At 43.0% G+C, this 15,915-nt stretch overlaps 2 protein-coding genes across 7 annotated transcripts; both read right to left on the bottom strand.

Moving 5' to 3' along the window:
- Positions 1-1,143: 1,143 nt before the first annotated feature.
- On the bottom strand, positions 1,144-3,000 carry LOC136462536 (pentatricopeptide repeat-containing protein At1g18485-like). The gene has a single exon (XM_066461633.1). It carries the CDS (start codon positions 2,419-2,421, stop codon positions 1,144-1,146), a length of 1,278 nt encoding a protein of 425 aa, XP_066317730.1. The 5' UTR covers positions 2,422-3,000.
- Positions 3,001-3,459: 459 nt separating this feature from the next.
- LOC136466511 (calcium-dependent protein kinase 4) lies at positions 3,460-11,113 on the bottom strand. Of its 6 annotated transcripts, XM_066464944.1 has the most exons (13): positions 10,710-10,815; positions 9,445-9,961; positions 8,741-8,871; positions 8,205-8,246; positions 7,923-8,034; positions 7,744-7,822; positions 7,482-7,651; positions 5,547-5,673; positions 5,071-5,186; positions 4,885-4,992; positions 4,737-4,799; positions 4,456-4,629; positions 3,460-4,008 (listed from the first exon to the last, which is right to left on the bottom strand). In XM_066464944.1, exons 3-13 carry the CDS (start codon positions 8,869-8,871, stop codon positions 3,844-3,846), a joined length of 1,287 nt encoding a protein of 428 aa, XP_066321041.1. In that variant the 5' UTR covers positions 9,445-9,961; positions 10,710-10,815; the 3' UTR covers positions 3,460-3,843. The 6 variants fall into 6 exon arrangements, with proteins under 6 accessions (XP_066321041.1, XP_066321036.1, XP_066321037.1 ...); XM_066464939.1 differs by lacking the exon at positions 9,445-9,961 and having other exon boundaries at positions 10,710-11,104; XM_066464940.1 differs by lacking the exon at positions 9,445-9,961 and having other exon boundaries at positions 3,460-4,002; positions 10,710-11,095.
- Between the last annotated feature and the right edge of the window lie 4,802 nt (positions 11,114-15,915).

Genomic DNA, 15,915 nt, shown 5'->3' on the forward strand with positions numbered 1-15,915 from the left:
TTAACAGTGATCTAAAGTTCCAAACCTCACTTTAGAGTCATAATTGACATGCTTTGGCACATGCATATGCTTTCTTGCTTGCGCAAGACGAATTGAATAACCATGCTTTATCTGCCAAAAGAGAGATTCCTGGTGCTGCTTCTTTCTTGTCCCTTGGGTATCAATATTTTCAGATCCATGGAACACGAGTTGCTAAGTATAGCATTAGTAGCCGGACAGTGCATCCACATAATTCAGTTCTGATATATGCCAGAGTTATGGTTGTCTCTCTTCCATTGCCAAAATTTAAACTATATCGATTGTTAGAAAAAGAATAACCCTTCCAGGAACACCTAATGGTAGAGCAAGAGAGAGCTTTGAAAGGTCATCGGTTCAAGTTGACACTGCTTAAAATCAAAGATACTCAATTCCATATGTGTCTGCTCATTTCTTTCTCAAAAGAATAGTAACTCATTTTAATCATTCAGGCTGGGTGGCCGACTTTTGGTACTAGTTTCGTCTAGGCGATTCAGTACAATTTTAATGCATTTAAAAGAAAAGGTATTGGTTACTGTAGCAATCACCGGTTTTTCAGTTTTGATGTGGTGGGACTAATCTATGGAATGTAAGAGCCACTTCAAAGATAAAAATTGCAGGTAGGAGCATACAGATTAGGAACAAACATGTTCCAGTATGAGCACACATAGCAGCAACCATGCTAACCTTAGATTCACTTTATTACAAATATAAAACTATCAGACCAGGGCATCATGTTCCAATCAGAAAAAAATCACGGCAATGCGTCAAAAATAAAAATGCATAGCATTATGTCTACTTGTCACAGCGCAATGATGGTATCTTATTTACACGAAACAATGCAGTTGGCAACTTGTTATGATTGTAAGTGCATTGTTGCACAGTGAGTCAGTGATACATCTCAATTTACCTCAGACATGAAGAAAATGTGGCAACTGTTGATCTCAATTACAATTCCTCCATGGTTATCTTAATTTCGACTGCAAAGAAAGATTGTGCTTCCAATTTTTGTCCCAGAAAAGGTTGGTTTCTATGGATGTGGCAGGTTATCCAAACATGAAATAGCCTCCCACAACTCCAATCATAATGGTTGGATCATACATCAACATGAAGCATTTTCAAGTTCTTTCATGAACCAAGCTCAACCCAAGTACATCCAACATCCTTTTCCAACCCTTTCTCCATCATCACCTCCCGCAGCTGGCCAATATCGTCCCACAAGCAAGCCCTTGCATACAAATTTGACAGCTCAATGTAAATTCCAACATTGGTAGGGTCTAATTCGATTGCCTTCTGAGCTGCCATTCTCCCGACCTCAACATTTAAACACGCCTGGCAAGCACTGAGCAGTGCCCCCCATGTTGACACGCCGATTGCACGATCACAGCCATCCTTGGTGGCAATTTCCCACGCCTTGGTCACTTCCCCTGCACGGCACAGCATGTTGACCACACAACCGTAGTGCTCTGGTGTGGGCACCAACCCATAATCTGTGTGCATGGATTCAAAGTAGTTGAGCCCCTTGACCACCTCCCCAGCGTGCTGGCAAGCTGAGAGCACAGCTAATATGGCCAATTCATCCGGATAGACACCAGAAGCCACCATCAGGTCATACATCCGGATAACCTCCTTGCACTGTCCATGCCGTGCATAGGCATTCAACATGGCCGTCCACAGCACAACGTCACCTCTGCCACGACTCTCCTGCTGTGCAAGGCCAAACACAAGCTCCGCTTGGCTGATAAGCCCGCACTTGGCATACATGTCCACAAACGCGCTGACCAAGAACACGTCCACCTCTATACCTCCCAACCTCCTGATCGCATGCCCGTGCGCCTCGACGCCAAGATCAGTGTTTGCCACCTCACCGCATGCCCGCACAACAGCCGTCATCGTGTACCCGTCGACCTGCAGCCGTAGCTCTGAGAACCTCCTCGCGAACCCCAGCACGGGCGCCCACTTGGCCGCGCCCACGTAAGCAGCGAGAACGGCGTTCCCGAAGACGCCGTTCTTGGCGGGACTTTCGTCGAACAGCCTCCGGGCGTCCAGGTACCGGCCGGACCCGCCGTAGGACGCGGCGAGCGCGCATGACACGAAGACGCTGCCGAGCCAGCCGGACTTGGCCGCGAGCGCGTGGAGCGTCTCCGCGGCAGTGGGCGTGGAGCGGAGCGCGGAGCAGAGGGCGTACGAGTCGAGGGGCACGCGGCCGGAGGCGTGGGCGAGCGCGAGGGCTGGGAGCGCGAGCGCGCGGAGGCGCGTGTCGGGGGAGGACGCGGCGGCCGCGAGCAGGGAGTTGAAGGAGATGCGGGGAGGCAGGCGGCAGGCGGCAGAGGAGGAGGCCCTGAGGAGCGCCGCGTGGAGGACGGCGGCGGGGTTTCGCGCCAACCGCGGCGGCGGCGGCGGCATCCAGCCTGCCAAGGAGAAGCCCGCGCGCGCTTTTTCGAACTGCCAGTCTGCTATACTATAGTGCTATCCTAGTACGCCAGCACATTTGCTAATGGCAGCAACGAGCAATGAAATTGCAAATGACATCTGTCATAACTTTTTATGCTGAAACTGTGTTGTGATCTGTTTGAAAACGCATAAATTCATCAGGATTTTGTACGAATTCTCAGGAAAAGCGGAAATACAACTGCGGATGCATTAGCCATACTCGCTGACAAATGCTCCAGTCAGCCATCAGCCATCTCCACACAAAGAAAATTAGTTTTAATATGGGTGAACGTGATTTTTCTGTGCGTGTAAGACCGACAGAAAAATTATTTCTGATGGCAAACCGACAAAAAATTTTGATTTTTCTGGCTGCCTGCTCGGCTGATCCTCTATTCTGCTACTTTAGACCCTGGCACCAAATGACTACGTCATCTACTATCAAGCTCGGAGACTAAGTGGGCACACTTCACCTTATGATGAATGTGTTTGCTTTTTTCTAGAAGACTTCGTGCCTAAAGATAACTCAGAGACCATCTGACGCTAAATCCTATCTATCTATCTGTCTGACCGACTCAAACTGAACGTAGAGTACGTTGCCCGAACCAGTATAAACCCTGTGTCATTAAGTACACCCTCCCCTCCCCTCCCCTCCCCGATACTCCAAGCGCTTCCCTGCTACGCCGCTCCCCTCCACGTTTGCTGCGCTTGCGCTGCTCCCCTGCTTCCCACGCACACGCAGGGACAGCATGCGCACCTCTAGTTCCAGGTTCAACCCCCAGTGGGAGCGAATCTTACATTTCAAAATTATCCATCTGAATTGAACTCATGAAAATCAAGTCAATCTGTGACATGTTGGACCATGATTGGATTTTGTTCTAACCTGCCAAAAAAAAAGAATTTGGCAACAATTTGGAACACAAGGAATCTTGAAAAGCTTCCGTGTTCCAAATGAGGCCTAAAAAGATGTGTTGTAAGTTTGTCACAAACCAACAGTTACTGTACAGATCATACTAATTTATAAATAGGATTTCATTTAACAGTTTGAAATCACACCATTTCAGATTATGTTGCAAGTTTGTCACAAACCAGCATATCCTCACTGCTTCAGCCAACTTTATTGCGACCAACAGTATAATAAAATCATACGTATTTAGTAATACTGTACAGTGTACAGGAAAGAAGAAGGCGAGTCTTATTTACCATTTTGACCTCCACCTCTCATACTTTTCTGTAAAAAAACACTAAATATTTACTTGAAACTTACTCATTGCTGCACACATAACCTGGATGCTAAAATCAGAAACATCACATGGCACGCTAAAGAAACCTAAAAAGAACACATGACTGGTATCTTCCTAAATTTGCTCCTCCCTAATGTAATGGCTGAGCCGCAATTCACAGAGCTTGAGGATTTGGAACCCCCCTAGGGCTGGGAACGTTGCTCATGCTTGCAGTTCGTAGGAGCTTGCGGAATTCAGACAGGCTTATCTTCCCATCTTTATCGATGTCGGCCTCCTCCAGCAGCGGCTCAATAGATCCCTTTAAGCCAGTGTGCTGCATCTTGAAAGAAAATCTCAATGAGAATACTGCCGATTCAGGTTTCTATGGTGCAATTCTCAATATTTGTATAGGTGGTTTTCTCGGTAGAAACCCTAACATGTTTTCGTCTTTGTCAAATCTAAATGCTGAAATTGTCACAGAAGTAAGATGGTATAGGAATGATATGCGTCCATCCCTGGTGCGTGCAGATCGATTGATAAATTATTACAGCGCTTCCATTGATAAATTACTTTTTTCTTGATTAAAATATTACAGCGCTCCATTGTTAAATTACTTCATTCACTGAAAACAGAAAATTAGCAAGTGGAACTAAACCAAACGCGCAATACACAACTACAGCATCTCATGATAGTCAGGCTAGCTAGTTATTCATAGGAGCAGTGATGATAAGGACTGTTGCATTCATTGATGAAGCAACATGAAAACAAAATAGGAATAGAAAATTACCATTCTAAGTTCCTCCGGTGTGATATATCCATCACCATCCAGATCAAATTTACTGAAAGCAGCTTGGCAGCGTATACCCCATCTTTCAGAGTCAAGCTCCGCCATCTGGTGTATATGGAGAGTTGCTGCAACGAACTCTTTGAAGTCCACAAGCCCATCGGTGTTGCTGTCAATCTACCACAAAATAAGATCACAGTTTTAGTTATATCCTCAAAACAAGGCCAGCTATTTGCTTGGAAACAAAGGGGGTAACAAAAAAAATGGATCCAGCCCAAACTTACTGCTTGAATAATCTCGAGCACACGGGGACCCTTCAATCTCCAGGGTAGATCCTTTGCAAGGGCCTATTGAAACATGCACAGATCATCAGCACCTCAAAGTAATTCAGGATCTAAGGCATTTTCATCAACAAATACTAACAAAACCTACATGGCGCATTTCCTCGATACTAATTGATCCACTTTTATCAATATCAATTGCATCAAACTGATCCTTCAAATCTGCTAGCTCTTCCTCATTAAGTGTACTCGCCAAAGCCTGACCATGCCACAAAGAAATATTGTAAGGAAAAATAAATGTAGTGTTAAAATTATTTTTTGTAATCACTATAATTACCCGAAGTGCGAATTGCTTAAAACGGCTGTACTTGACAAACTGACGCATGTTTGATAACACAGATATGTCAACAGGGATATCGGATGCTTCTCCTCCTTCTCTTACCCACGGATGTGCTGAACATATCAAGAACAATCAGGATCAGTAAAGATGGTAGTCATTCACAATACAAACATAGGGGTGGTGGGCAGCAAACCTCCAATGACTTAATAGTTCATCATAAGAACATATGAGAACTAGCAAACCTCAGTGGTATATGCTTATTTCATGTGACTTCTCAAATCAGATTTAATGTTCTAAAATGGTGCAGGATAGAAAATCATCGGTCTTTTCATATTCACATTGTTATAACTGATTGAAACTTGAAAGGCATACTGCAAGATGTATATGTGTTCTCAGTTCTCGCATAGAAAAGGAGGTGAATCTGAGCATCATGCCTTGGCTAGTAAATTAATAATAAGTATACCAAAACTTACAGAGAGCTTGAGCAGCTGTTAGCCTTGCCCTTGGGTTCTTCACTAGTAACCTTTTAACAAAATCTTTAGCACCTGCACTGATGCTTGACCAAGGCCTCTTACGAAAATCAGGCTTGTTCCTTAGAACCTATTTATGAGAAGTGAAAAGATGTAGAATATCACATATACCATCGCATCATGCCCTTGCTGATTAAAATGCATAAAGATATTTAAATAGCAAGAAAAAGGTGAAGGTAATAATGAAAATGGAAACCATATTGCTTAGCAGCTTTTACAGGTAGAGTATTAGAGGTTAAGACAGTAAAAAAAGAGACCGCAACATATTTTGGCTGAGACAATGATCTCAAAGGCAAATATCCTGTAAAGTTGAATCAGATGTCCAAAACTAAGACAGATAGCCATATCTGAAGCTCATTCAAGCATTCAAATTAGCTATGCCAATGGCAATGCCTTGGTTTCTTGAGGCCATAGGTACCACAAGTCATCTTCAGACTTCAAGTTAACTAGAAGTGCAAGGCAGTTTTACTACTTATTATAATCATCTTAAGGTGCATCTTAATGAAGTTTGTGTAACACTGAACATTACAAATCTGAAAGATGGTGGGTGTTATTAAACTGAACACCAGAATAAAGTGGGTTTCTGGTAGCTAGTACAGAAACCACTGAAGGATAACCTGGCCAAATAGGTTTACAGTGTTCAAAATAGTAAAATAGGTTTACAGTGTTCAAAATAGTAAAATTATAATCTGGGGAAGGGTGTTAGTGGCAAGCCTTACCCTCGCCTGTGCAATGCGAGGAGACTGCGACTCGAACCCGGGACCTTCCGGTCACAGGCGGTAAGACTCTACCGCTTGCACCAGGCCCGCCCTTCATATTGCTGAGTGCTGACACTGACAAATAGTTTGACACTGAAATAGTTAACAAGGTAACACTGCTATATGATGTAGAAACGAATTGTAGAAAACCGTATCAGAACACTGAAAACGCTGGTCCCTGGTACGACACTCACAGTCAGGGCCGGCCCTGAGGGCGGGCGGACGGGGCAGTCGCCCTGGGCCCCCAATTCCCTGGGGCCCATCCCAGGTATATATACCGTATATTGCGTGGTTAAGAGGCTAAGAGCTTTAAGCAGCGAATAGTTTCCGTCGTCGCTACCTGCAGGTATGCTGCCTCTCGCTGCAACTGCAACAACCTGACGATTCTCATGCAAGCTATTTTTGTGAAGTCGTTTGGTTACTGCAGATAAGCGCGGTGGGTCCTAATGGCTCCAACATATAATTTAGGCTCAGTTATTATATATATAATATTATATATATTATTATTCTTTATTAGAGATAGCACATTACGTTGCATTTCATGTAACTCGCTGCTAACTTGCTTTCTTCATCTTCTTCTATTAAACCAAAATTTACTTTACTGCAATTTGCTAGCTTCCTTCACTATCTTCTTGCATCTTCAAAGCGCACATGATTATGCATGCACCCGTACAGTAAAATCTTAACCTGCTTCTTTTATTTCTTTTTTAAATATTTTGTACAAAATCTAGTCAAACGGAAAAAATAAAAAATGAGTATGAGTAGATGAATTAATACAATCACACAGAGAGATTTATAAAGAAGTTTTTTAAGAGTAATTCAAGCGCTTCAAGAGATCCAAACAAGATGGTGATATGGTTGTCAAGGAACCAGAGTATACCATCATTATAGTGACAGAAAATTTGAAGGTATTGTTTCTTTGAATATCGCTTTTGTATATGTAGCTAAGCGTTTATCATTAACTATTTTATACATATAAGTGTTTAAGCATGTGTATATAAGGGGCCCCTAGATTTTGGTTTTGCTCCGGGCCCCTGAAAACTCAGGGCCGGCCCTGCTCACAGTCTAACCAAGCATATTTTACATGTAAGCACATGTTATGCAAAAGCCATCCACTTACCTCCTTGAATATACCGTCTTCAGTTTTATCCCAAAAAGGCCGCCTCCCACAGAGCAAAATGTAGGTTATAACTCCTATGCTCCAAACATCTGACTCAGGACCAGACCGTCGTTTTAGTACTTCTGGTGCGACATAGTAAGCACTTCCAACAATGTCATGGAACTTCTTCCCTAAAGCATGCATTAGACAACAAAATAGTCAGCTAAACTGCAGACTTGCCCTATCAGGTTCCAGACAGATTCATATGGCCCCAAGTAGCTACCTGGCTTAATGAAATCTGACAAACCAAAATCTGTTGCCTTTAGTGGTGAGTCCTCCTTATTTGATTTGAAAAGGAAGTTCTGGGAAGGAAAATAGGTAGTCTTACATGACCTGAGGAAGTAGTGAAATATCACCAAATGCTTACTGTGTGCAAAGAGATTGAAAGTATTTGATTTCTACCTCAGGCTTCATATCTCGGTGAACTAACCCACGCAGATGACACTCAGCAGCTACTTTGAGCATTTGGCGGACTACCACTGCAGCATCTTTCTCACTATAACGGCTATTCTTTCTGTCCAAACGAACACAACATTAAGTAAAGGACCTTGAAGGAGCAACTAGAAATCAAATAAAGCACACAAACAAAATAAAACAATCTGATTTTACAGCACAAAAATCTAGAAATTCAATGACAAAGACTGAGGTACAGGAAACAAAGAGATGGAGATCTTGTCTACTTACTTCGCCAAAATCCGGTCCAATAGTTCACCACCCTCACATAGCCTGCAAAAACAGAAGGTAAGACTTAAGATTTGGTACTGGCATATATGAACATCTATCTGAAATCACATGATCATGTATGACATTCTTAGCTACATTTTGGAACCAGGAAGATCCTAGGTCCTGACTAATGGTGAGTGGTGACTGTGGAAGATGATGTTATATTATCTAAGAAGTGCATCAAGTTGACAAACATAGAACAATGCAAGGAAAGTGTTAAACATGATAGAGTTCTGAATTAGTGTTATAGTTCCCTGAATTCAAATTCAAAATGCAGATTTGAAAGAACAGTCCCATATATCCATATGTTATGAAAAATGAATCAAGAATGCATCTGGTATAGCTATAGAATGATTTATATTTAGGAATGACATTTTAGTGTCTAGGATTCTGGAAACAAGATAAATACTATTGGCGTTAAAAGTTAAAACTTTAGAAGAAAAAAAGTCATAGCAAAATTGATATGCTCTATTAGCAGTAGGTATGGGCCTACTTACTCCATCACAATATACACGTATGAATCATCCTCAAATGCGTTGTAGAAGTGAACAATATTCTGATGTCCTTTAAGTGCTTTAAGAATCTTCACTTCTCTTTTCACATCCTCCACAGCAACAGGACGGGTCATCTGTTATATAAAATTATAATCTTAATTGCCATAAATCACATGTTCTAACTTCTAAAGATGATGTGGAGTAGAAAATATGTGAAGGCAACAAGGCATAACAGTACATGGCAATCATCTAATGCTTCAGCTGCCTACTTGGACAAATAAAGCTAGAATGACAAAACACCTGGGCGGGGTTATGATTTGTCGAATCACACATGTTTATACTCTGTTTTGATTGCTTACTTTACCATCTCATTGTATTCTGATGTAAATTAATCCAAACAGATTATAATCACTAATTATGCAAATTCATTGATGGCACATTGGTTACTTTCGGCATATTCCACAAATACTAATGACCATTTGGTGACGATATTATTGACAGCCGTGTGCAACTTGAGGACATGATCTCCAGGAGGCATACTAGATTAACCTATCAATGCAAGCCTTGAGGTATATAAGGCTATGTTATAAATAATGATCAAAAGAGGGATCCTACTTATCTGTCTCAAAAGTTGAAAACTTAATAGTCAACAATATCACCAGAGTCTATATTCCTATCAGCACTGATGCTCAGACTCCTTCCCTTACCAATAGCAGGGCCTAATTTCCAGACTCGCATTTAGTGCCTTTTTGACAAGGATGTCACCTATTCAGCTTTCTAGTAACACATTAGTCACAGACACATGAACGATATTTCCAATGACGCTAACACTAATTTTCCAAAAGATACTATCAAAGGTTCCACAAAATTTGACATTTTATTCCAGAGGTTCAAATTTCCAAAAGACTAATAAAGTAACTTTGACAGTTCAACAGAAAGTCCAAAACATTTGATGAAATCAAAACCATGTTGATTAGTATATATGTGTTTCAAGGTCAAATTAATAATACCTAGGAAAATGCTGTCCACCTATAGTATGGAAGACATGGAAGTGTTGTCCACTGCAAGTGGGCAATGGTTAGCTTTCCTGACTTTTTCTTCGACAGGAACCTTCCAAGTCGCAACCATGCAAGGAGACAATCTTAATGATCCTAAATAAATAAATAACCTATTTGGACGCGTCTGTAAACATTGAAATTGAAATTGTCTCCTCGCACTCCCCCCCTTGGAAAAAAAAAACAAAGGTTCAAGAAATGAAGCAAAGACAAGTAGACAACAGAAGCAATTACACAAAAACCACAGCTCCATATGAATTGTGTGCTGCATAAATCAATCTTAGTTCCAAATAAGAAACATTAAGGAGTATCGCAGTAAACCCAGCACCGTCTTATCAAAATTAGTAGGACAACTGAACAAAGCGTTTCCATGAATATCCAGAGGAAAAACACCTTTCCCGTTCTACAAATGAGTGATTTTGCCATTTCCATGAATGAGGTAGCGTACTGAGCTGGAGAGCAACACCTCGTTCCGAAAATAACAAAGCTGTAGTGCCAAACTAAGAGGCCATTCGAGATGCCCGAATGTCAAAACCACCTCAAATCCCGCAGCTCAGAACCACCAGCAACCAACGGCAAAAGCTTGGAAGAAATGAAGCGGTAAAACAGCTGGAAATGAGAGCAATTATCTACTCGTTGAGCTAGACGCCTGCCAAAGCTACCGAAAACATCCGGCACCAATCGCATCCCAACTGAAAGAACCTAAACCTCAGAAAGCAACAAAAGAAAAATCCCTAATTTCCTCGGATAAATTGCACGAAATCCCTCTCGAAATGCACCCAGCGCAAGGAGGCACAGAGCACAGTGGTTCGATGGACCAAAGGCACGCTCGGAATCGCCACCTCTAGACTGCTACTCCTAGGAGAGACAGAGACAGCGCGGCGACTTGGGGGCGGCAGCGGCAGGCGGCAGCTCACCTTGGCCTTGTCGATGCGCTTGACGGCGACGCGGTCCCCGGAGCCGCGGTCGGTGGCGGCGAAGGTGTAGCCGAACTGGCCGTGGCCGAGCAGGCGACCGACCTCGTAGCGCGCCTCGAAGTCCCTCTCGTAGCCGAACTCCACCCGCACGGGGGCCGCCGCCGCGCCTTCCGGCGAGGTTCCGGCGGCGCGACGCCTCCTCTTGCCGTTGTCCTCCTTGGACGGGCGGCGCTCGTCGGCGGCGCCGGCGGGGGCAGCGGAGGCGGAGGAGAAGCAGGCGCCCATGGGTGGCCGGGGTCCGGGGGCCGGGGATGGGGGGAGCTGAGCACATGGATGTGCGCGTGTGGGGGCGCGGGGGGAGGAGGTATATAGGCGGCAGGTTGGGAAGCCGTGTTGGTTGGTTGGCGCGGTGGAGCGGGGCGCGGAGGGGAGGAAGGTGGAGAGGAAGGTGAGGGGGAGGAGACGAGACGAGACGAAGGGAGGGGGAGAGAAGCCACACACACGCAGACGACGACAGAGTCACGAGACGATGCCGCTGGTCAAGCGGTCAAACTGCCAATTGTCAAACACCTCTCGGCTCTCACCAGCTACTCCTTCACACACCTCTCTAATCTTGTTTATTTACATTTGCTATATGTGTGTCTTTTTTTATATATTTAATTAAATTTTATATGGATTTACATAGTATTATTCTAGAATTATAACCTTTTTGGGATAGAGGGGCGTCTATAATTTCTCTTCTAGCTTGGTGTCTATGATAATGATATTTAGGCTAGTTTGGAGATAAAGTATTTTGAGATCTTAGAAGGTACCATAATTTTAGGGGAAAATGTAGTTGATTTCCGAAAGACACGATAAAACCTTTTAATTTCGAAAACCATGGCGCAGTAATGCAAAAAAACCGTTTGTCATTTGGGAGCTTTGATAGAAACATTGCTCTAGAACTCTTCTTTGCTAATTTTATAAGTGGTGGTTTTGTGCGTTGTTGAGTTATACAACTATAGTTTCTTAATAGCGAGATTTCTCACCACTGCGACAACCAAACATGGCCTTAAGAACCAAGCTATTGCATTCGTTGGCGTAAGTTTGTTACGGGCTAATTTTCGAATAGAAAAAAGGATTGCTATTGGCTTTAACATCACATCTAACCATGTAACATAACAAACTATATGGCTGGTTGTTCAAAAGGATTATACATTGCATATCTCCTCTCAAAATATCCCATCAACTCCAAAAAATATATCTATGATAAAAGTATATAAAAAATGGCCGGGTCGAAGTCCGAATAATTACTCATTTTGGTGATCTATTTAGCCTATGACTTTCTTTGGTGGGACCAATCCTGATGGCTCCTTAGGGCCTCTCGAGTGCAACACGTAGACGTGCTGCCCCGACTTCCACCTGTGCATCTAGTTCCATGTCACCAAAAGTAGTGTTCTCGCAGTGGTCTGTGCATGGTGACCTGCAGAGGCACCGGTATCCTTATCTAACTGCTGCCCTTGACAGCAGCCTCCTAGTTTCCCTAACAAGAAGCCTCACATACACGAATACTACTCCATAATCTGTCCGCATGACAGCGCTCTCTTGGTCAACTCTAGCTCCACTGCCACCTCCTTTTAGTTAGCTACACACAAGATGCGCGTGATGACTGCCGACTTAGCTAACCAAATTAATAGCCTGATTTTATTTCGTCATGTTATTGCTATCGATCTTATAATTAGTCATCAGTCACTGATCGACTCACTGTAGCTTGTTGTGACTCCCGGCCGGTCCCGGGCCTCCTTCCTTGCACCTGGATTATATTCCTCCTTGGAAGCAGTCTTGGTCAAGACCACGTCCCTGTGATAACATTTGTACCTTTTTTTCAAACTTTCCACACATGCAGAATTTCGTTGTCCTATCATGGGTACCCTCAGGCCTCAGCTTCATGAATTGTCACCAAGGCTTTGAATTACAATATTGCCCGTCTTATTTATACCTCCAACTCTAATACTTTCTCCATTCACAGAAAAGTAGTATGTGTAATGTGTTAAGATTGTATAAAGCCTACTATTTTGAACTTTGACTATTATTCCCTCGCAGACCGGCTTCCCAACAAAGGCTCGGCCCAAGCAGACAACACGCAACTCATGGACCAGCCCAAGTATCTAAACAACAGGCCAGAAGGGCGATCAAATCACCGACCAGAAGGGCTGCCCGAGGAGGAGCGGCGTCCGTTTTCCGACTCCGGCCCACCTTTCCGACCGGAGCGCTCACTTCGGTCTCCAGCCCGCCTCCGGACGACCTCTCCTACCGGAAGGCCTGGCCAAAGCACTACTTCCGACTCCGACCCCACGTCTCCGACTGGGGTACGCCAAAACCCTACCCACTGCTCTTCTCCGACTGGCGCAATCAGAGCCGACTGGGACCAACCGACCGGGGACGCCCGCTCGGTAACGACCAGGAAACGGACGGAGAAAGTAAGGCAGAGCGCACAAGTCAAGCCTCAATATCGGGGACCATACTCTGTACACCTGCAGAAAAACAGTACTCTGCAACCTTCCTAGCACAACAGAGCCAAAACAGTGTTGTAGGCGTCGACATTTTTTCCTACAGTATTGTGGGCACCATTAACTCCCATACAGTAAGCCCCCCATGCCTCTAGGCATCGACAGTGTTGTGGACGCCGACTTTTACCGTACCGGACGAACATGGTAAAAACCCTTTGCATGCCTTCAGGTATCAACAGTGTGGTAGGCACCGACGTCTGCCATACCCGAAGAAGACAACACCACCTCCCACGTGCATCTGACATTCAACAGTATTGTGGGTGCCTACCATCATCCTGTACCCGCCGGCGTGGGCAACACGGCTCAGTAGCATACGTACTATCTCCCTCTCACTTGTAAGGCCATCCCCTTCATCTATAAAAGGGTATGCGCTCTCTCTCAATAGATTCAAGTCATTCCAGATTCATTAGATCGATCAAGTTCACTCGCACACAACAGCAGAACCACCAGGTTCAAACCACGAGCACACGCTCGAACACTTAGCTCATAGCGGAGCTCTTGTCACTCTCGGCCCTTCCGACCGGAGTCCGACCGGACCTCTTGTACCCCCCATCTTTCTCCCTCTCGTTTGTAACCCCACTGCAAACTTCGAGCACCTGGGCTCAGGAATAAAGTCACCGATCGACTCAAACTGGACGTAGGGCACGTTGCCTGAACCAGTATAAACCCTGTGTCATTGAGTGCTAGGCCACCTCCGATCACAACGTACGACAAAACTATAAATATTTACTTGTTGGTCACTTTCTGTACCGACAAGTTGTCTTTTCTTTTTCTCCTTGCAAAAACTTTTTGTTTAAGCTCAAATTCTACACTAACATAGATGATCGCATGATCTATCCATTTTTACTGGACTCTTTATGCACTTTTTAGAAGTTTTTTTTTGTTCATGAGAGGGAGCACTGGATATTCATATTCTCTACTCATGTCACTTCCAAACATTCAACTTTGATACCTAAGGAATATTTTATCATCAGAGTTTTTGGAATGACTAGAGTTAATTAAGACAAGCCCCAATTAAAACATCACACATGTTTATCGCTGGAATCTTGAGAGAGTAACCGGATGCCACCTTAGCCATATTTCTTCTTCTTTTTACAATTCAAGAAAACAGCGAATTGTTTATTTATTTGGAAACCCAACATAGTGTCTCAAAAAGGGGGTCTCGTCCTACTCCAGAGCAGTGGGGCACTGGGAAGTAGGCACGTAGCTGCTATGGGTTCGCCCATGATGCCCAAAAGTGAGCTCTCTCTCTTAAGAGACCGTGAAAAGTATATATATTTTTTTAATGACCGGGTCAGGTCAACAAACAATCAATTATGTATAAGTACGCCTTGCTTGCTTTCTTCTTGATGGTCCCCTTTCCATGCTTCCCACTGGCGTCCTCCCTGGAAATAAGTATCCTCGCAGCATTATCCTATACACACACATTCTTCCAGCCTAATAGCCTCGTGGTTAGTACTAATGCACCATCTCAGTGGTTATATTAGTAGTAGTTCAATGGTGTGTTCTAGCACAACCATTAGGCTAAATATAATAGCCATAATTAATTATTCTATGTTGCCATCATAGAGTTTCAACCCTTTTTCGGCGGCTAAGCCAGAATTCAACTTACTGCCAGAATTTTATGTACTGACATTGACAAAACTATATTAACCTGTCATATGACAAAAGTCGATAGATATAGCGCTTGTTTCATTATTTTCTAAAACATTCCTTTTATTTATGTAGGACGTATTTTAGAATAAAAATCTTCAAAAATAAACCTTTGTTTGAACATTAATTTCTACTAGAATATATTGTCAACTGTTAAGTAATATCATATTAAAAGAAGTTTGAAAATACAAATCCACTAGTGAAACTTTAAGATATACATTAATTTTATCAATTGTTTGCCAAAATTTACAAAGTTTGATCTTTTAAACCACAGAAATTAAAATTATGTTGAGTATCCCAAAAATAACAAATAAACATGTCTGAAAATCATGTACTCCCCCGTCACAAAATATCTGTCGCTTTCGCTTCCCGAGAAACAACTTTAATAAAATATATATTACAAAAATATTAATATTTATGGTACATAATTAGTATCATTGGAAAGATCTTTGAATCTAGTTTTTTAATAAATTTATTTAGAGATACAAATATTGTATGTATTTTCTACAAATCGAGTCAAACTTGTGGCACGAAAACCGGAAACGACAGATAATATGGGACAGAGGGAGGAAGACGTATTTTTGACTGAAGGTGTATGTAGGGTTCCTGTCTTCCGTCCTAAGCTATACTACATCTGTGGCCCACACTCCTATGCTATACAGGCAGCCCCACCTTTATCAAGTCTTTCTTTTTCTTATCAGAACAGGGACCCACCTGTACACATTATTATGTTGGTGATAGATTTCCCGTTAATTCATTTTTGCTTTGATATATTATGACGGCACCATTATTGTAGTAGTATTATTGATGCCGACCAATGACAAATTAAAAATGAGGTATATATTGACAATGTTCTTTTTTTCTATCCAGATATACATCCATGAAGTTAGAAATGATGACATCTGGCAATAAAAAAATGATGACATCTGAGTTGCCAAATGCATCACACCAGTAGCATTACCTTATGACCGGCTCATAAATCAGGCACGCTACATGCTAGGTGC

This window comes from Miscanthus floridulus, chromosome 7 (genome assembly GCF_019320115.1).
Source record: "Miscanthus floridulus cultivar M001 chromosome 7, ASM1932011v1, whole genome shotgun sequence".
In the NCBI taxonomy this organism is placed as follows: Eukaryota; Viridiplantae; Streptophyta; class Magnoliopsida; order Poales; family Poaceae; genus Miscanthus; species Miscanthus floridulus.